This window comes from Agelaius phoeniceus, chromosome 4 (assembly GCF_051311805.1).
Source record: "Agelaius phoeniceus isolate bAgePho1 chromosome 4, bAgePho1.hap1, whole genome shotgun sequence".
NCBI classification, from domain to species: domain Eukaryota; kingdom Metazoa; phylum Chordata; class Aves; order Passeriformes; family Icteridae; genus Agelaius; species Agelaius phoeniceus.
In genome coordinates, this window is record NC_135268.1 from 65,041,364 (window position 1) to 65,062,449 (window position 21,086).

At 41.3% G+C, this 21,086-nt stretch overlaps 2 protein-coding genes across 8 annotated transcripts in view; both read right to left on the reverse strand.

Moving 5' to 3' along the window:
• RGS12 (regulator of G protein signaling 12) overlaps positions 1 to 3,606 on the reverse strand; it is an 86,181-nt gene extending 82,575 nt beyond the window's left edge. For 3 of the 5 annotated variants that reach the window (XM_077177768.1, XM_077177769.1, XM_077177767.1), the window contains exon 1: positions 3,456 to 3,606. The gene's annotated coding sequence lies outside the window, so the exon portion shown is untranslated. The remainder of the gene's footprint in view (positions 1 to 3,455) is intronic. The other 2 variants (XM_077177772.1, XM_054633721.2) reach the window with 2 other exon arrangements.
• A 12,583-nt stretch (positions 3,607 to 16,189) lies between these two features.
• Positions 16,190 to 21,086, reverse strand: part of MSANTD1 (Myb/SANT DNA binding domain containing 1) — a 33,241-nt gene continuing 28,344 nt past the window's right edge. For all 3 annotated transcript variants that reach the window (XM_077177773.1, XM_077177774.1, XM_054633513.2), the window contains exon 4: positions 16,190 to 17,239. In XM_077177773.1, coding sequence (XP_077033888.1) covers positions 16,999 to 17,239 — 241 coding nt within the window. In that variant the 3' untranslated portion in view covers positions 16,190 to 16,998. The remainder of the gene's footprint in view (positions 17,240 to 21,086) is intronic.

The window sequence follows — 21,086 nt, forward strand, 5'->3', positions numbered from 1 at the left end:
AGTACTTTTTGAAAATAATCATTAAATATTTTAAGATATGGTTCTCAAAAAAAAAATAGAAATAACAAATGTCCAACAGTAAATAAAAACCTTCTATCTAGGAGCATGAATACATACAGGTTCTAATTTGCCTTATAGTGAATATTTCTGTTTTCAGCTGTCTGGAGAATAGCCTAATGTGACCCCTGGGTACCCTCTGAATCTGTGCTGTTACCATAAAGTCCAATAGTATCTGGCACCTAAAACTCTGCTACGAGCTTCCAAGAGCAAAGGAAACAATTAAGAGAGTATGAGATTATAAATAATCTCCTTTTAAAAGCATAACAAAAAGCAGTTGTTATGAAAAAACTTAATATTGTAATGTTGAAGTGGCCAATAAGAAAAACAGGTTTTTTACAGCTATCTCTCTAATCTATAAAAAAAAAATTCTAAATGCCACTATAAAAACCACACAATGAAAATGCAGTTAGGCTGCTCTTGGGAAGAGGCAAACCCCAATGTTGTCTTAGATCACAACTCTGCATTTGCTAAGAGAGGTTTTCCTTTTAACTCTGTTCACAAGTCAACTTACCCATTTTCCTTCCTAACCTATGACCCTTACACATCAAGAATTTATTGTATATGATAACCACTGAAAATGAAATGTCATTCAAAAACCTGACAATTCTAAAAACAAAACAGCAGACTGCTAACATGTTACTTTCCTCTAATACTGATGTTCCAGATGTATGAAGACTTTCAGCTATTAATATATTTTATAGGTGTAAAGTTAGGAACTAATTCAACATTAAAGGGTTTTTGTTATTAATGTGTCTATACACTAAAAAACCCAAAACAAATAAATACCAACCAAAGAAAAACTGTATTACTTCACTAGATCACCTCTTCCCTCCCTCAGTACCTGAATATTACTGTGCAATTTTTATGCTAATTACACCCAGGACAAATAACATCTCATTAAATTTATCTAGGAAACTTCAAGACAAAGGACAAATATATCTCTTCTGCAAGAACCCTCAGCATTCCAAGTATGTTTTACTGCAATAATGGCATGACAGACAAATAGAAAAATTATGAAAATAATGTTTTCCCTAAGCAGAGATTAGTTGATTGTCAAACTAATCTGTTAACAGACCTGTTCAAAACTAAATTATCAAGTTATCTAATTGCTAACTTTTCTCCTAATTTCTTTGCAGACTTGAAACCTGGAGCTGAAGAGATATGGCACAGAAGTGGCACAAACTTCCACAATTCCAAAGTAAATATGTCTGAATATTCTTTTCCTGTAATAAATTATAAAACATATAGCATATCCAGTGAAACAAAAACACCAATTCACTTGCACTGATATAAAACTTTGTAGCTTTATAACTACAAAATATTTCACAGAACATTTCTGGCAAAAACACTAATATGTACACATTAAGAGCTGTTAAAGTATGTGAAATAACATAATTTGTCCATACACATCAGCTTTGACACAGAACTGCAAAATAAAACAAAACATTCAAGATTTTTTGCCAGCGTGCATTCTGGTCTACCATTTGAATCAATTATTTGTGGGGTATAACACACCAAAAATACCAGTTACAGTTGAACTGTACTGCATCCCACAAACACTGCATTTCTGTATGGAATGCTGTTACATATCCATGCTAGCTTTTCATGTCATTTTCAAACCCTCTGCTCCAAAGAAAATAACATGTATTTGCTTACTTTCAAGGGAGAGAGGTGGTTTGTTTCCTGCTCCTGCTCTTGTTATCTCATAGCAACAAAGAGACCAGAAACAGGAGGCACACTCCTGCTGCAGCCCATGTTAAACTGTAACTGAGCAGCTTCAGAGGGCAGCTGGGCAGCCCCTGGAGATCAGGAGTACATGACTGACCAGCAGCACCTCCCAAAAAGCCTCTGGAAATGAGCTGGTACTCAGCACTGCAGGATCCATGTTAATGTGCAGAGACACTGTCTGGCTTCATTCTGTCTGGCTTTATTTTGTTTTTCATAGTGGGACTGTAAGAGAATAAAGTATGCAAAGTGGAAGTGCACAGAGGAGAGAGACTGTTCCCTCATCTCTCACACAGGTCTTGAAGTAATGCAAAAGACTCTTCAGCATGGGTGCCAGTTGTTGAGGCAGAGCTGATGCCAAGTCCCTACAAAGCTCAAATGAAGCTGTCACATTTGAATTCCACTAACTATTCAAATGTGGTACGTGTTTATAGACAAGTTACACAAGAAATGTAACAGCACAACCTGTAGAAGACAGCTACCAGTTGTTTGAAAACTTGGGCAGGACAATGTTTTAATAAAAAAAATCTCATCAGCATTTCACAATTGGCAAGACAGACCATTATGTTTCCTTTAGGTGTACCTAGTGTGATCATTCAAAAAATACTGACTGCAGTTAGTAACAGCAGGCTAAAAAGTACTTGTTAATAAAAACTCTTCTCCCACTGCAGACAGTGTACGAAGTGTAAAGAACACAAACAGGACATTTGCTGTTTTGTCTGACAAGACTCGTGTGAGTAAGGACACAGTTTCCTAAAGCTATTGTACTGACAGTCATGCGCCTACAACTCAGACTAATTTATTTATCTGTCGTATTTAAGAAGGTGGAAAGGTTTTGTTCGTAGTTAGGCATTTTTCCCCACTGCCTTTCTTGCAAATTCGTTCCAGAACTGCTGGGACGCCGCGCAGAGGGGCGGCACTAGGGGCGGCAGCAGCGACACCCGGGCGGGACGGGCTCTGGACACCGGGACGGGCTCGGGGACACCGGGACGGGCTCGGGGACACCGGGACGGGCTCGGGGACACCGGGACGGGCTCGGCGCGCTCTGCGGGGCAGCAGAGGGGCACGGCGGGCTCGCTGCAGCTCTGCACAGCCGCTCGCACGGCCCCGCCGCCGCTGCCCCGCTCCCGGGGAGGCTCCCGGCGCTGCTCTCGGCGGGTGCGGGGCCGTCCCGCGGGCACCGGGGGGGACCCGGGGAGCGGTGGGTCCGGATCCGGAGCAGCGCCCCGCGGGGTTACCCATTAACTGCCCGGCTCCCGGGGCAGCCGCTTCCCGGGGGGTGGAGCTGCGGGGAGGGGAGAAGCGGCACCTGAGCCCGCAGGGACGATTTGAAAATTCAAGCGGTAAAAGACGGGAGGGCACGGAGCGCCCGCGGCCCCCCCCCGCGGGCGGACCCGCCGCCTCCTCCGCGCTGCGCTCTGGGGGTCGCGGGCAGCGCCGCAGCCCGAGGGGCGCGCACAGGGGCGGCCAAGGCTCCCGGCTGCCGCCTGCCTCCCCTCGGCCCCGCCGCCGCGCTCCCCTCCCCCCTCGTCCCCCCTCCCGCCGTCCATCTGCCGTGCCCGCTCCTCCCGCCGCATCCCAGCGGGGTCCCGGGCCGGGCGCTCGGCGGCGAGGGGGATGGGAGAGCCGGGCGGGCTGCGGTGGGCGCTGCCCCGCTCGGACCCACTCACCTCTGTCCCCCGGGACTCCGGCTACTCCGCCGAGGCAGCGGCTGTCCCGGTCACCGGGGAGACGGCGCCGGGCTCGGCCGCACGGCGCTGCGGCGACTGGCTGCCCGGCGCTGTCAGTCACCGCGCTCGCCCGGCGGGGTGGCGGTCGGGTTCCCGGACAGAGAAAGGGGAGAGACAATACCCCGCGCCGGAGGACTACAGCTCCCGGCGTGCCTTGCGAGAGGCCCGCTCGCTCCGGCCGTGGGGATCAGGCCGCGCGGGGCATGACGGGGCGCGTAGTTCGCTGGTCTCTCCGAGCAGCCTCGCCTCGCCCTGGGCTCCGGCGGGGCGGGCAGTGCGCAGGCGCAGGCTGGCGGCGGCCGTTCGAACGGGGCCGGGAGCGGGAGCCGGGCTCGGGCTCGCACCGTGAGCACGGCGGGCCCGGGACACAGAGCGCAGCCTGGGAGGGACGGATAGCCCACGGCTCGGAGCGCAGGTGGGGCTGGGAGCCGCCTCAGACAGGTGTGCCGCGCCTTTGAAGGCCGGGAATAAAGCGAGACGGAGCGCGGGATGAGGGAGCGGCGGGCACTGCCTGCACCGGGAGCCTGAGGCGGAGCGGGGCACTGAGGGGTTATTAACGCCTAAAGGACAAAGGGGTGTGCCAAGTGTTAATAACTGAGGGGTTATTACCACCTAAAGGACAAAGGTGTGTGCCAAGGGGGAGCTTCACCGCCCGGTGGAGCTGGGCACAGGCAGCAAGTGCTCAAAATACACCGGGGACGGCTCTTCACTTCAATAGGGCAACGCTGGTAGCCCTTATTTTAAATAGAGAAATAGGAAGAGGGAGGGAAAAAAAGTTAACACCAGTTAAAAAATTCGTAAGGAATGTAAGAGTCAGAGAAAGGGAAGAATTAACCAAATCTCTTTGAGTTACCTACAGAACCTGAAAGGATTTTGTGATCCTAGCAGAAGAATGTCATCTTTAATTGTTAACATGTACTTGTAGCAATCCTTTGTATGTGGGGTATTTAATTTTATTTCTCTACCCACAGGAAACCTAACACTGAACCTACCAGGCACAAGTTGAAGGAGAATTCTTACCTTTTTCTGGGGATTTTTGGGTTTTTTCCCCAGTCTCCAGAGCGGGATATCTGTGGCTTAATGGTTTAACTTCAGTCATTTGTCTAATTCTTATCCAGTCTAGGAAATTGTTTCTTAATAATTCCATCCTGAGCTGAAATGCTTACAGGATACCAGTGTCTTCAGGCAAAACAAAAACACAGGGCAAAGGAAAAAGCTCTTCGGAAAAACAGAGGATCCTGATACTCTACTCTGTCCTTCACCTTCTCATTCTGCTGTTTTTTTCCTTTGTAAATCCATCTCAATGAGGTATCTACCAATCTGAGACATTTCAGATTGACCTAGATCCCAGTTTTGTTATCTCTCTCCAGTTTTATGGGAAAAGCTTCTGAAAAGAAAAAATAACCAAATAAAATAAGCATTATGTCTTTCTCTCGTCCTCACAGAAGATATCATGGCAGATCAGTGTAACAGATTTCCAAACTTCTTCAGATGTACTGTGTCTCATAAAAGTAATTACTAAGTCCTTAGGGACGCTAAAAATTCAAAACTCAAGGAAGAAAGTTGAGTGGTTAATTTTAATCAATCACTGTTGATTCTTTTAGATGAGGTACAGTAATTTTAAAAAATACTCCAGTGATTTAAGTTTGCCCAAAGAAGCTATAATTCATTATCCTTTTGGCTGGGAAGATGTCACAGGTAGAGAATTGTGTTCCACAAATCCAAGCTGTTGGTTTGGGTTGCCATCCCTTAACAGCCTCCAGCTTTCACAGAAGGTTGTCAAGACTTTATATCTTTTGCCACACTCTCTGTTGCTGTGTTACCCCAACAGATCTAGGACTGGCTTGCACAACCTCCTTGCCTATAGACTGGAAAATTGATCAATGGAAATTGAATGGGAATTGATCAACTGGAAATTTATCAATTTCAGCCTGACCTTGTAAACAGCTGTAACTGAAGAAAATCTCTTGGAGAGTGACAAGTGGAATTGTAAGTATCCCACAGAGGTAACTGCAGGACTCCCACTGCATCTTTATGGAGTTGATACACAGGAATCACGTTTTATTTTGCTTTGAAGAGGAGGGATGCTAAAAAGTGCCATCAGCATCTGCTAACTAAACTAATTACTCCATGGCAGTGTCAGATTACCCCTTCCAAATATACTGAACCTGTTGTATTTGTGATAATCAACAGAATTGCTTATACTTTGTAATAGCACAGGAGCATGTCATTAGTCTGGCCTCACAGAAGGCTATTTTGTACCACAGCAGAATTTCCTATTTAAGTCATACTCAGGAAGGAAGAAGTGAGAGCTGAGGGCTGACATGCCACAGGTGTGCACACACACCCTCCTTGCAGTCAGAGAAATCCAACTCATCCAAAATGAATTTAGTGCTTTGCTTCAGTGCTTTTGGAAATGGTGATTAAACTTCAGGTTATAATCTGGAACAAGGTGATTAATGGCCCCTCAAAAATCCACACAGGATTTCAGCTCTAACTTACTGTTTTCACCACTGTTGGAGACAATAAAGGAAGAAAGAGTGTGAAACAAAGTGATAAGGATTTGTGGCTTTGGGGCTGGAAAAGCTTCAGCTTATGAGGCTAAGTAGCTTAATGTTGGGCATACAGACATCTCAATCACACCAGGGGTGGCTGTCACCACACAGCTTGTCAGGCTTCATCTGGAGAGGTTCACAATGCATCCTGTAATGGACTGTGAGCATTGCTGTCACAAACACCAGATGAGAAATCAGAAAATAAACATAGTCCAGCATCTGACACAAAGTCTGTGGTTTTAATTACCATTGTTTAATTACCTTAGTTAAAGGAATGGAAGTGTTGGTTGTTCCAAAATGGTTTTTAGACATACAGAAAAATCCTCACATAAATATCATTTTTATCATTTAATGCTTTCAGCCTGTTTAAAACAATAAAATTGTACATGATTGTCAGTGTCAAATGCTTGTTCAGTTTTTCAGTTTACAAATATGACTCCAACTTTCCTAGTTTGATTTTGTTCTGAGCAGCAGGGAAGGCTGTGTGTCATATACAGTGTAGTTAGCTTGGCCAGTTAACACAGAGCTGGGAGCAAAATCATTGTTAAAGAGCTTATTTATAATTCCAAAAACAAAGATCATGTTTTGTACATTAAGGACTGTATGAACACACAGCCATCAGGATCTACGTTGGTTTATCTAATAATTAGAAATTATTTATATAATTTATAGAAATAATTATATATTATCTAATATTTAGAAATACCCTTCCCTTTATTTTGAACATAATTTTCTACCTGGTATGAGACACTCCTGGCAGTGGGAAATGGAAGGAAATATTTTTGTATAAATGCATTTTGGTTTGGATGATGGCATTTCCCATCCATGCATGCTGATTTACAAAAACCCTTACAAGGAGCTGTGAAGTAGTAGAAATAAAGGGGGATAGACACTGAACCTGTTGAATCTTGACTAGCCAATAGAGGATATGTCCTCCCAAATTCTAGTTAATGTTAAAAGGATTGATCCTTGTGCATCTACTTGGCTTTGTAATTGTGTCCTTTCCTACTATCATACTTAATTAAACATAAAAATGTAGTTAAATAGATTTTGTGTGGTAAGGTTCTTTTGTGCATTTAAATATGTGACTGGTGCCACTTGCAAAATTAAAGGTTCAAATGGTAAACTGGAACAATTTTTTGTGTGTGAAAACAGGCACAGCCAAGCCATGGTCCTGACTGTGCCTTTGGAAAGCACCACAATATAAATATAACTTTTTAATATCCTAAGAAAATTAATTCCCCTACAATGGAATGTGCTGTATTTATTTTCCCAAATTCATTAAAAGAGTTCAAATGAAACATTTTGCTGTAGTCAAAAACTGAAAGCACAGAGTAGTGCTCACTGATGTCAATTTTTCTTTCCTTAAGTATAGCTACATGTTGTTAAAGGTGATGTCATGTTAAATCTTCAATGCTGATGAAAAACCCTAATATATAGAACCAAAACATCTGCTAAAATATCTGCTTCAAGGACACAAGTATACTTAATACACTTCTGTCAAGAACTGGAAACCCAAGAATTGAGTTTGGCCTTACTTGTTATCAGTGAAAGCACAGAAACTTCTACACCACTATTTCTTGTGGGCAAAGAGTTTATACCCAAAATTCCTCAGTTCCTGATAAGTGCCTTGCTGAGCCTGAGTGTAAATTTTTTATTTCATATTGTGTCTTGGACACCTTCTAATATTGTTAAAACACATACACCAAAATAAAAAAAAATTCTGGTGTATTTCTTTCCCTTTTTTTTTCTCTAAAGGGACTGTTGGTTTTATTTGTTTATTTGATCTTTAAGCCTTGAAGCTTTAATTTTCTAATTCAGAATTGCCTGACTAATTAACCTGGCTTTGTGGCTCCATTGAAGCTGTCTCTTGTCCCATTGATCTCACATAAGCTGAGTGTCTTCAGTTCCATTGGGCTTAAAAATGTGTATGATCCAGCAGCTGGATTTACATATTCTGAAGAACTACTCTGTATTTTTGGTTCTGTACAGGAAAGGGATATCTCAGGGAGTTATTCCTTGTGGCTCCAAGTACCATGCAAAAAAAGTCATTATTGTCTTATTCTGCAATACTCATTGAGCAAGCAAGCTCTATCCTTGCATCTAAAGAGCAAGTTAAATTGGGATCATGCTGATATCCTGCAGTGTTCTGCTCCTGTCTCCCTCTTTCTTCCTCTTTGGAGCCATTTCCAGTGTGATTTGCAGGTTCATGCACTTCACAAAGGGTGACACATCAGGACTCTGCTGGCTGAGGTATCACTAAGCACATATCCTAATGATGAGGTAAAAATGCCAGTCCAAAAATGCCCCTCATATCCCTAAACCTCAGGAAAAACATGCTGGGAGTTCTCCATATTAACATATGACTACAGGAAAAGAAACTGAGGGAAAATAAGAACCTGAGGCACTGCAGAGGTGACATGAGTAATAGAGAAATCAGCTTTGCATAGTCCTATTTAACATAATTCCTCTGATAAAAGACCCTGGCTATAGAGCAAACTATGTAGCATTAAAGTGAGGAGGAGGGATCCTCTACTCTCAGCAGTTGACCCAAGAATCATTTTACCTTGCTCTAGTCTGTATGTGGCAAAGTCAAGTCCAAGCATTTTCCTATTTCCTCATCTAAGCTTTTAATCTCCAAACTTTGGAGAGGACAGAAAGTCCTTTTGGACCAAGTTCGGTCTGTCTGTATGATACCTCCCAGAGACACAGCTCTGCTTGTGGTTATCCCTTCTCCTGAAGTTCAGCTGACAAGGCATGGCATGGCTGCAGTGACACAAAGGTGATTTTGGCACAAACAGCAGCCATTCCTGTTAACACAGAATGACAGGATTCTGCCCTGGCACTCAAATCTGCTTTAGCTCAGACTGACTTCATCTTCCCCCACCTCATAACTAGATTCTGAATGGCTTTTAAATGAAATTAGAAGATACTTGCTCATTCCAGGTAAAAACCATCATGATTATTAGTATAACTTCAGCAATTAAAACTCATATAAAATACACTAAGATATACTTACATAGAAGAGGATCATTTTCTTGTGCTCCACCAAAACTTTGGTTTCATCTAAGAATAGACTTGCAGTTATTCTAAATGACCTTCTGAAATGAAAGCTCATTTGTTGAGTCATTTTGGCCTTGACAGCATGTGTGGAATTCTGAGTACCTTCACCATCGCTTCTTAAGTTCCTCTCAGAACTAGGTTAAGGTCTTGCCTCCTATTAAAATTTCAGTTCCATGGTAAGAGTTGAATGTTGATGGATTATTTATTTCAACCTGTGCCAGCCTACTTCCTCTTTCACCTTCTTAAGTATACAACATCTGTGGTGACTTGCAGGAGCCTGGTGACCCAGGCATTTCCTGGTGAAGTCCTGGTGATTATGGCTGGTGTTCCATTAGCATTTTCACATTCTTTCCTTGACAACTGGCATCCCCCAAGTTATTGCCTAGCATAGCATCCTAATTTCATCTGAAATAGAAAATTAGCCTATGCATTTTTTCATAAGATACATTTTTCTTAATAGTGGACTTAAACCACATACCTTACACATCAAAAGGATTTCCTTTTCATTTGGAGTGGGCAAGACAAGATCACAGAAGAATTTGCTGTGTCTCCAGCTAAGAGATTCAGAGGCACAGCTGCAGCTGGTGCCTGGTGTCTCAGCACAGGGCTGTCAGCTGAAGGTGCTGGTACCTTCTGCAAGCAAACCACAGTGCCTGTGGGATATTGCATGGTGTTCATTGCATGAATGAACACATCCAGGCAATCTTACAGAAGGAAAGTCTGCTTAAGAATAAAGTTCTCCAATGTACAGTATGCCTTTTTTAACCAGCTTCCTAAAATAAGGCCATGGATTGTTCTCATGAGAATGCACAAACCAAATCACAAGAACTTCTTGGCAGCAAGGAGACACAAAACAAGTGCATCATTTCTGGTATTATCTTATTATGCCATTTCAACTGTGGTGAAATTCAGTCTCATTTTTTACTGAATGTTAACCAATGTGAATGAGCTCTAAATATGCTTAAATCATTGAATAGATGAGCTGTAGATTTAAACCCTATGTGGACAGTTAGTTTGGTTAAAGATTTAACACTGGTATATTTCATTTAGTGAAGTTGTAAGTTAAGTTACATTAATAAGATTTTCTATCTTTCCTTTTCATTTAAGTTTAAAGAAAGCATAGGCATTATAGTTAACATAAGTTCATGTGGACAAGGTTTTATGCATTCATAAAAGAGATTGCATTTGATCTGATTATATTGAATTAAAGATAAATTATGGTTAAACCTCTAGGGAGAAAAATGAGGGTCCTGGAGAGTTTTAAAGTAATTTTAATTAATTTTTTAAATATGTTTACTTTGCACTTTGTAGAAAATTGATATTCCTATAGTTTCCCTCAGTGAAACAAGCCTTCCTCAAGCTGTGATAAGTGCTTATCAACATTTCAGTCTGTTGGAGATTTTATACCTTTAAATGGTATGCACCAATTCATTTTTTTCTTGCAATGCATAACAATCCAGAACTTACCCCTAAGGTAACAACATGCAGTAAAGCAATTCAGCTCTGAGCTCAGCTGGACAGATTCCCTGGGAGGCTTCCATGGAAGATGAAGGAACTTGTGAGTGCTGTCAGTTTTTCAAGAACACTCTCCTGCAAGCACAAAACCAGTTCATGCTCTCTAAGGGTAAGGAAAGTAGGTGGAATAAGAGACTCCCTTGGCTTAAATGTGAGCTTTTGGGTCTGCTCAAAACCAAAAGAGAAGCATACCAGAGATGGAAAACCCATGGAGAACTACAAGGGCATTGCCAGGGTAAGCAGATGCAGTTAGAAAAGCAAAAGCTCAGCTCAGTTGAAATTGGCCAGAGAGGTTGAAAACACAAGAAAGGGTTCTTTGGATACATGAACAACAAACAGAAGGAAATATTGGCCCACTGTTCAGCAGCAGAGGTGAGCTGGTTACCTATAATGCTGAAAAGGCTGAGATTCTTAACACATTCTTCACCTCTCTCTTCATCTTAGGACACAGGTCCCAGGATCAAAAATCCAGGTTTATAGAAACAGCAACAGACACTGTCAGTGAAAGAAGAGCTTGTCTGTGAGCTAGCACAGGAGCCTGACACCTACAAATTGATGGGTCCTAATGTCACACATCCAAGGGTTTTAACAGAGCTGTTTGATGTCATTCCAAGGATGCTCTCCATAATCTTGGAGAAGTTGTGGATATCAGGGGACGTCCTAGAAGACTGGAAGAAGGCTAATGGCAGCCCATCTACAAGAAGGGCTTAAAGGAGGATCCAGGAAATTACAGGCCTGTCAGTTGTACACCATTCCCTGGGAAAGTTGGGGAACAAATTCTCCTGGGGGCTCTCACAATGTAAATGAAGCACATGATTGGGAAAAGCCAGCAGGGATTCACCAAAGGCAAGTCATGCTTGACAAACCTGATCACCTTCTGACAACACCATGCCCTGCTCAGCTGATGTGGGGTGAGCAATGGACATTGTCCCCAAGGCTTTCAATGTGTTTTCCCAGAGACTCCTCCTAAGGTACTGGATGCATTAGGAACTGGACTGGTCCATGCAGTGGATGGGGAACTGGCTAGCCAGACACAGCCAGAATATGGTGGTAAAGAAATACCTCCAAACTGGCAGCCTGTGACAAGTGGGGTCCCCCAGGGATCGATATTGGGACCATGTCTGTTTAATATCTTCATAAGTGATCTGGATGGAATCAAGTGTATCCTGATGAAGTTGGCTGATAATACCAAGCTGAGGGGGAAAGTGGACACTTTGGGAGGGAGAGCCACCCTGCAGGAAGACCTGGATAGCCTGGAAGAATGGGCTGCCAAGAACTTCATGAAGTTCACAGAATTCACAGAATGACTAGGTTGGAAGAGACCTTGAAGATCATCAAGTCCAGCCCATGCCCTAACACCTCAACTAAGCCATGGCACCAAGTGCCACATTCAGTCTTTTTCAGACACATCCAGGGATGGTGACTCCACCGCCTCCTCAGGCAGATCATTCCAGAACTTTATGACTCTTGTCGTGAAAAATTTCTTCCTAACATCCAACCTATATTTTCCTTGGTGCACAAGTTCCACAAGGACAAGAATCTGCACCTGGGAAAATCCAATCCAGGAGTGCAGCACAGGTGGGGATCTGGCTGGTTGGGTACCAGCCCGGTGGTGAGGGACCTGAGGGTCCTGGTAGACAACAAGCTCAGTATGAGTGACCAGGGTGCTGCTGCTGCAGCAAAGAAAGCCAAGAAAGGCTGGACAGGGTCCCTTCAACCTGGTACTATGTGATACTAGGATCAAACTGAGATCTAATTACCAGCAGTAATTAGTCATCCCTACATAACTAGATGTCATTCACTGTGGATGACTGGTCTGCTTTTTAAAGAACATACCTGAAATTATTCATCCTTATTAGAAATGTGGTTCAATAAATACCTTAAAATAAGCTGTAACAGAATGAAAAATTTCCAGCCAGAAAAAACATGCATAGGAAGAAAATTTCGCACCCAAAATGGCAAAGTATTTCAAATGTTTCTGTTAAAACACTAAAAAAGATCAACACAAAAGTTTAATGATGTAGTCTCAAGCTTGCAGACACAGGAAGCATGCTACCATAAAATCAGGGGAAATAGATTAGCAATCTAGAGACCAGATGGTTAGTATTTACTTGCTGACATAACACCACCAAATGTTCCTAAATTTCTTTTTTAAATTTGTCTTTCACATTACATTATCAGCATAGGAACTGATCTTGCAAACATATACATAAAGATTTCAATATATTTATTCATTTGGGTAGTCCCATTGACTTTAGAACAGGAGACTGTTCACAGAACCAGGCTGTCAACTTGGGGTAAGTTTACAGAGTGGTAAGCTATTTGCCTACACCAATTTGGGCAGGCTGTCTGTGAAAAAAAAAAAAATAAATACAATCCTGCATACATCTTTTTGTCCTGGCTTTTTTTTTTCTTTGCAAGACAGAGCAGTTTATGGAGAATATGATAGAAGCCATTCCCCGTCCATAAATTTATATCCTGGTCTGGTGGATAACTGTTCAACTCGACAGGGCCTGAAATAAACTGAAGTCTTAAAATGCTTCTCCAGTTTGAAGTCAAAAAGTAAAAATAAATTTTAAAAAATTTACCAACATTTTTATCCAGAAAATTTTAATACCAGCATGAGAAAATGTTGCTTAATTATTACAGGATCCTCCTACAAATTACTTAACCTCTCTCCTCTGTGAAAAATATCCTTGATTCCAAATGTTTGTTCAGAGCCTTATTTTTCTCTGGCGGAAAAAAACTGTCACTCCTTGCTTTACACTGTTTGTAACTTGTTTAAGTTACCTCTAGGGGCTCTCTATTCAAAATATACAGAATTTCACTAGCATTAGCTTTTCATACTCAAAGTTTTCTCCTTCAGCTTTATGTTTTTTCTTTCATTTTCACTTTCTAAAGTGTTGTGTTCCCTCATCCCAGTCATTACTGGGGTTTTTTGAGCATTTACATTGCCCTTTTGTCCAACATATTTTTTCCCATCTTTCATCAAAATCTGCTTCTCAATTGCTTGCATGTTTCTCAATGTCTCATTTTCTCATCTGCCTCCTCAGGTTCCTTTTCCTTTATTATCACATCACTTACAAAGTCACCTGCCTCCAGGCAGTGTATTCCCTCCCCTATTTAACTTTTTCCATTTGCACCATCTGTGTGTGTACGTGTAATACAAGCACTTCACTTGGTGAAAGTGATATCAAACTGAGTTGACCCCGTTACTGCCCTGAAAATAAGAAATTTGTTATCCTATGCTACATTTTCTTTTTTGATCGCTCTTAGAATGAGGGAGTTCCTTTAATGTCATAGTTAAAATGATAAACTTGGGTAACTCCTCATGTGCTCCCCTTGAATACTTATTATACTCAGCTCCCTACTCATACAGACACAAGAGCAGTGTCTGTCTCTGTTTTGCACAACCAGGAATTCTACCAAGAATTTTAATTCTAGGCAGGTCTTTCAAGTTATAATTTGTCTCACTATCACAAACATTCAAATATCTGTACCTGCAGCTAACTATCCCATACAGTGGAAGAGGCTGTGACTACCTCAAACAAAAAAATAAATCCCCTCAAAAACACTCAAACTATTTTTTCAAGTAAACCTTCAATCTCTACAGAAACAAAAGGAACATCAGCAAAAGGAAACTATGGGTAGGTGGGGAATTTTCAACCTGTCGAAAAGCATTAGAAAAGTTCTGTCATACATAAAATTTGTAATATTTGTCTAAAGCTTTGCTGTATTCACTCTCTAGGCAAAAACAGGGCTAGAACACAGGTAATCTGCAGGGTGGGAAGAAAACCTTTTGTTAAAGAGATGATGATTTAAAACTTGAACTTCTAAATATAACTACTAGAAGTGATGTTTTATATGAAAAAAAAAATCTCAGAAACACCAGAAAATACCATGTCCTTTAAAGCAGTTATGTAAGATAACGTTTGGAGTCTCATGTAGAATGCTGTAGCACTCATTTTTTAAATGGATGAACTCAAAAGAGCAAACTTAGCAAAACAGTCATCAAAATTCTACCTTATAAAAGAGTATTATCCATCAGAAGAAGGGTTGCATGGGGCATGACCTCTACCTCTCAAGAGTAAATGCTATATAAAGCAACAAAATCAGCATTGATACGAGGAAAAAAATTGGTATAAATTAATCAAGAACAATCCTAGAAGCAATTTTATAAACTGCATTTACCTGTCTGTAATGCAGATCTTCATGCAATTCTGGGGACAAAACACCTAACTCACACATTTACAAAAGGGATTGTATGACATGGTTCCTTGTGGTAGCAGGCAAGGAATGAGATTTTCTCCATTCTTGTGTTCCTACAGATCTGGAGCTGCAATAACAGGGAAGGAAGGGGGATACCTACTCTGCAGTACAAGGTTCAGCTGTGCTGCCATTGTTACTGCTCATTAATTGGATTTAATTGCTATATGATTTAAGTAGATAGTAAGAGTAAATACCATTAATTCCTGTGGAGTCAGGGGAGAATTTCTTTATATCTTGCTGCAAACAAGTTAAAGTGTCAGGAGGCACTGAACATGTGGCCTACCTGAATGCATGACAGATCTACATTTGAAATGTAGAATCAGAAAAGAAACTTGGCATTTTTCCAATCATGCAATCGCTGTAGTAAAGGTGGGGTGAGGGACAGGTACTTTGTTTATATTTCAGCAGCCACCATTTTCTCCAAGTTCAGTCTTCTACTACATTTGCTGTATCCTGTTATCATTAATTAAAATCAGTAGGAATGGGCCACATTTAGATATTTAATAACTTTTAATCTTCATACCTGGAGGTCCTTCTAAGAAATATTTCCACATATTATTAATTTGCTTGGTGAGTATAACCTTCATCCTGTTCAGCAAGCATAATTAGAGATTAATTTGTTGTGTCAGGGATTTAAAATATTTTAGCTCACCTTTAGGCAACAACACATTAAATTATATAGGAGAATGCAAACACCTTCAAAGACAAAGTTTTAAGAGGGGACATTATTCAATAGTGAAAATGTAAAATGGCCTGAGTTCCTTGTACTAATTCTTTAGTTTCTATATTGGAATCCAACCTTTGCTCTTGCAGTAAAACAGGCAGAAATACGGGTTTTTTAAGGAGAACACAAAAGGAAAAGGCATATAGGAAATTGTGCCGGCAATTTTCGAATTTAAGTGAAAGATTATTTAAATGTCACGTTTCATGGAGGAGCCATCCCGAGCTGGTGCTGCATCTCAGCCCCCTGGGTACCATCCTCCGTGCCTGCGGCTCCCTCGTGTGGTGCATCCCTGTCCCTCTGGGCATCAGCACCGCGGATCTTCACCCTGCCATCAGCGACTGTGAACCTCTCACCGTGCTTATCATTCCCTTTGCTGCCCCCAAGCATATCTGTCCAGCAATAAGCAGTAAGTTTCTTCTTTTTCTTTATTTCATTTGATAGACATTATTCTTCACCCTGCCATCAGTGACTGTGAACCTCTGGCTGTGCTTATCATTCCCAGTACCCTTTGCTGCCCCAAGGCACACTATCTGCCCAGCAATAAGCAGTAAGTTTCTTCTTTTTCTTTATTTCATTTGATAGACATTATATATATATGTATATACACACAGTACAATACTTTTCTTTTGTGATAGAGAATAAATGAAAGTTTTCATTGCTGGTTGTTTGTTAAGTCAACAGATTCCAGTTAATAATGAAAAAAAATTAAACGTTTAATATCAAAAGCAACTTCAAGTATCTTCTATACATTTTAGTATTCAGTATATAGGAAGGTGGTTTGGGGCGTTTGTTTTTATATCAAAAATGTATTTGAATAGACTATTTTTACCCTCATACTTTAGAGTACTATTCATATCAGGCATGGAGTTTAAAATTATGTATCTCATGGTCCCAACTAGCTCTTCACAAGAACCATAGGTCACTTATACAATCAGGCATATGTTTCAAAACAGGGTTTAATCATCAGCAAAGTCAAGGTGCAATAACCATGTTTAGAAATGCACTATTTCACTCTCCTAAAACAGATTAAGCTGCAGTCCTTGATGTGAAGCAATATACAGCACCACTGTTTGCAAAACAATACCTGACTTAGGCATAAATAGTACTTCAGTTCCCCGAGCTATTTATCCCTTAACCTTTCTGTATAAAAATAATTCAACTTAGGCATATATTGCACTAATTTTATCATACTGGATAGCTCTCACCCTGCATTATGTTTTCTTTTCTGAACTAGGATTACACTAGGGTTTTAATTTCCATGGAAAACCTGGGAATAGGGCAACAGACACACATATGGTGTGCAATAAATGGTTATCTATAATAGCAATAGTAAACTCAGAGGCATTCACAAAGGAAACTACACATTAGACTTGGAGATCATTTTCTCCAGTAGATTCATCATTCTCTCCTGTAACTGTAAGCTTTGAACTTGAATGATGTTCTGCTGATCCAGGATCCTGCGCACTTCTCTACAGGTTTCTTCCATAGCTCTACTCAACTTCTTTTGTTCTTCCAACATGGCCTCCATTAATTTTAGCTTCTTCTTTTGGAAACTGCAGTTTTGCATTTTTCTTTTCTTAACTGGTCTTTCTTCAGCTCTGAAATGTGAATATTTGTTGGGAATTAGAGTCATATTTATAAAAAGAAAGAACCCAAAATTCAATAGCATATTCTTGGCCAAGCTACTGCCTAGTCATATTTCTAAATCCCTGTGTTATCCAATAAATTCCCTCTCAAGTTTGTGCCAAAACATAAGTATTTAATACATTATTGAATAATGTTGCAGATTGTAAAAAAATAAAAGAAAATAAAAGAAAAAGAAAAAAAAAAGAGATTTTACATCTCAATGTTTTTAATAAGAAATTTCCCTTGAGAATACCAGGCTTTTTTTTTTTTTTAATCTTGACATGTCTTACACATTGAATTTATACACTGTACTGGGAGAGACATTTGGCTTATGTGGCCATTGAAACTCCAATTTTAAAGCTGCTATAACCATCCCAATCCAGAGAAAGTGCTGCAGGGTTACATGTGGTAGTATCTTGCAGCATTGCATCAGTAAGGCCGGTCCCACTCCAGAATATGAGTCTCAGAATTTGCCCTTGTGCCAAGACACAGCAGTGGCACTGACCACTCTTTTTCTTATATTCCACCACAAAACATTATAAACATAAAAGTCTGAAAAGACAGAAAAATACCTGGGGGTTCTGGTTGACAGTGGCTGACCATGAGCCAGGCGTGCCCAGGTGGCCAATGGCACCTGGCCTTGATCAACAGTGCTGTGGCCAGCAGGGCCAGGGCAGTGACTGTCACCCTGTACTCAGCACTGGTGAGGCCACACCTCCAGTCCTGTGCCCATTTTTGGGCCCCTCACGACAAGAAAAACATTGAGGGGCTGGAGTGTGTCCAGAGAAGGGCAATGGACATCCTCGTGTGAAATATGCAGAGCTGCCATGTGGAGTTTGGGGAACATTTTAAGAATTTCCTCTATGCTTTATCATGCTGGGTTTCTGTTTTGGAAGAGAGATAAACATGGCAATAAAAACAGTGCTCTCAAGGTGTAAAGGTCACATGGCTGTTCTAACTTGGGGTGACAGAGCCACGCAGTCAAAAGCAGCCCATGGGGCATACAAGTGAGAGCACACCCACAGATCTGTGTCTCTTAACCTGCAGCCTAAGAAGGAACCATGCTAAACTGAAAGAGGAAAAAGGGCATATGTGTAAGTGTACACATCTGAGAAACCTCCAGTTAGAACTGGATAACTCCTTTCCTAACTTTAAGTGAAAGACCATGTCTTCATTTACACTTTTTGTAACTCCAGACTGGAGTCCCCAACATCAAAGATATCTGATGATGTGTCTTGGAAGTCCCTTGACACAAACAGCAATCTCAGTCATGTTCTGCCAAATGCAGTATCCTTTCTAGGTGAAAAGCAATAATGAGATAGTACAGTTGTGACTAGAATGCCATGTCAACATGCTGCAGATTTTAAGACATCCTTGAATAAGGATAACTTGAACTCTTGAGAAATGTGTTTTTATTAATGTGAAGAAGGGTAGTGGGGGTGAGGTCACTCAGCTGTGACAGATTTGTATCATAATTTGATTCATGTTCTTATCCTACTTGACAGGCTTTGTGCAGCAGCCACTGTGACATTCAGATCTGTCAGCAGGAGAGATAAACAATCCTTAGCACCTGAAAGGCTTAATGCAAATATAAGAAAAAGACACAAGCCCTTTGACATTTAAGAGTGCAGTGACCCAAAAAGGGTGAGATACTATCTACTTTGGAAGGTATACAATAAATTCAGCTTTGCTGGTTCTTTATAGCATATTTGATTTGGGGCATCATATATGTGAATAAAATAAATACATGCTGCTCTGCTCAAACTGTGGGTCTGCTCAAACTGTGGGTCAAGCTTGCTGCAGGTCACTGAAATTATCAGTCTCACAATCCTTTGAGAATGGGTCTTGGATAACACTAAATTCTGTTTGTCTCCCTTAACTCTAAGGGCCAGAATTACTTCAAATGTGGTTCTCAAAGAGGTCAAGCAGGTGGAAAAGATCTACAGCAGATCTGTTGTCTAAGGACAGCACTGAATCTGTTATTCCAAGGTTCCCATCACTGCAGTCACATTCACAAAGAATGCTTGCTTTCTGATAGGCAGAGCAAGAAACTTTCTGAAGTGGTGATACAATTTTAGCCAAAATTTTCTTTTGAATTTAAACTTGTCTTCACAGAGGATTTAAATGTTGGAAACTTGATGAATCTCTGTTCTCTTCACCATACAGTGCTAGAAAATAGCTGTGGTAAAACCTCTTGTCTTGAAACCAGTACGAGCTCACTCCACAAGAGGGCTTGTGTGTTGCCAACATAAGCACTGGTGAGAATGGTCCTTAACAAGGAATGAGAGAGAAAATCTGAGGCTTGTCAATGGTACTGAGATGCACTGAGCATTGTGTGTCTTTCTTGGTAACAGTAGCCACCATTTGGATTTCAATTTACACTGAGACAAGAACAACAACAACAAAAAAAAAACCCAAAACATAAAAAAAAAAACATAAAAAACCAAGATGAAGTGATTTAGATTGAAAGATCTAAAATAAGCCTTATTTTTAAGAGAAAAGAATCTTTGAAGTGTTTTCCCAGAGTCTGTAAAGGGTTTTACCCGTTTTTCAGTTAAATCCATCAAAGAACTGTAAGACATGAAACCATACATCCAAGACAGTAAGTGCCTTGCACAGCTCCAGAGAGAAAGGAGCAGCAAATTTTTACTGCGTCAGCAGTATCTGCAGTCTGCTAATAACTAAAAAATACTCACTGAAGAGTGCTAGCTCAGAACTGTGTTTTAGCACAGAGAAGTGCTCCCAAAAGCAATGACCCAAGGACTCTTCAAGGTCTCCCAAGTACTCCCTACGTTTGTTTACAGTAACAAACACAACATTATAATTAGCCTTCATTGAAAAGAAATACTTATTTCAGAAATTTTCAGAAAGCCCAAGCTTTGGTGATGGTCCCAATCTCCTTTTCTCTCCACTGACTGATAGTGAAAGGGTTCTGTGGACACTCACAAGTTCACAGTAAGGAATTGGCACATAAAATCCTCTCCTCTTGCAGAATTGCTGCTGAAAGGGAGCTCTTGAGAAGGGCCCTACAAAAGAAGGCTCTAAAGAATCTCATTTACAAGCAAAGAGCACTTGCAACATGAAACAGTGTCAAATGTCCAGTGATGCCCATCCAGTGATGAGTTATTTGAATACTGAAGTGTTTCCTCAAATTCTGAGCCATCTTTCTTGAGAAGTTCTAAATGTCTTGGGCAGCATGTCAGAGACCCCTCTCTGTCAGTAATTTTTTATAACAAATTCAAGAGAGAAGAAGGAATATGGGTTCAGCACCAAGTAACCCAAGCAGCACCAGTATCCTCAAGCAGTTCCAGCTAGGAACATATCTCCTTTGCCAGTGTATGGGCACAAGAATAAGGATCTACTGATGATGGCTGTGGCATCAACCAGTTCCTGATGCCTGTTCTCCATGGTGTGTTCCTGTGCAGCCAACACCTCTGTGACAACAGGGATGCAGCAGATCCTGACAGCATCCACAAGCTGCTGAAGGAGCACCTCCTTCTTTGCCAAGCCTGGTCTCTGAAGGTAGATTTTGAGGGAAATCTCAGGAAAGAAGGGTCTAGAGAAGTAAGGACCTCAAATACAATCTGCTGGTACTCTGCTGCTGGGCTTCCAGTGCCTATGGCAGAGTATACAAGAGATTGGCATTGGTATTCCTCTGACCACATGAACCAAGTGTGGAAGGGCTCTGGCACTGGGACCACATTCCAAACAGAGCCTCACAAAGCTATTTCCCTGCTATGCTCTAAAACAGACAGGCAGGAATCCAAGGAAGCAAAACAAGGGAAAGAAATTGTTCCATCTCACCTAGGAGACTGAGCA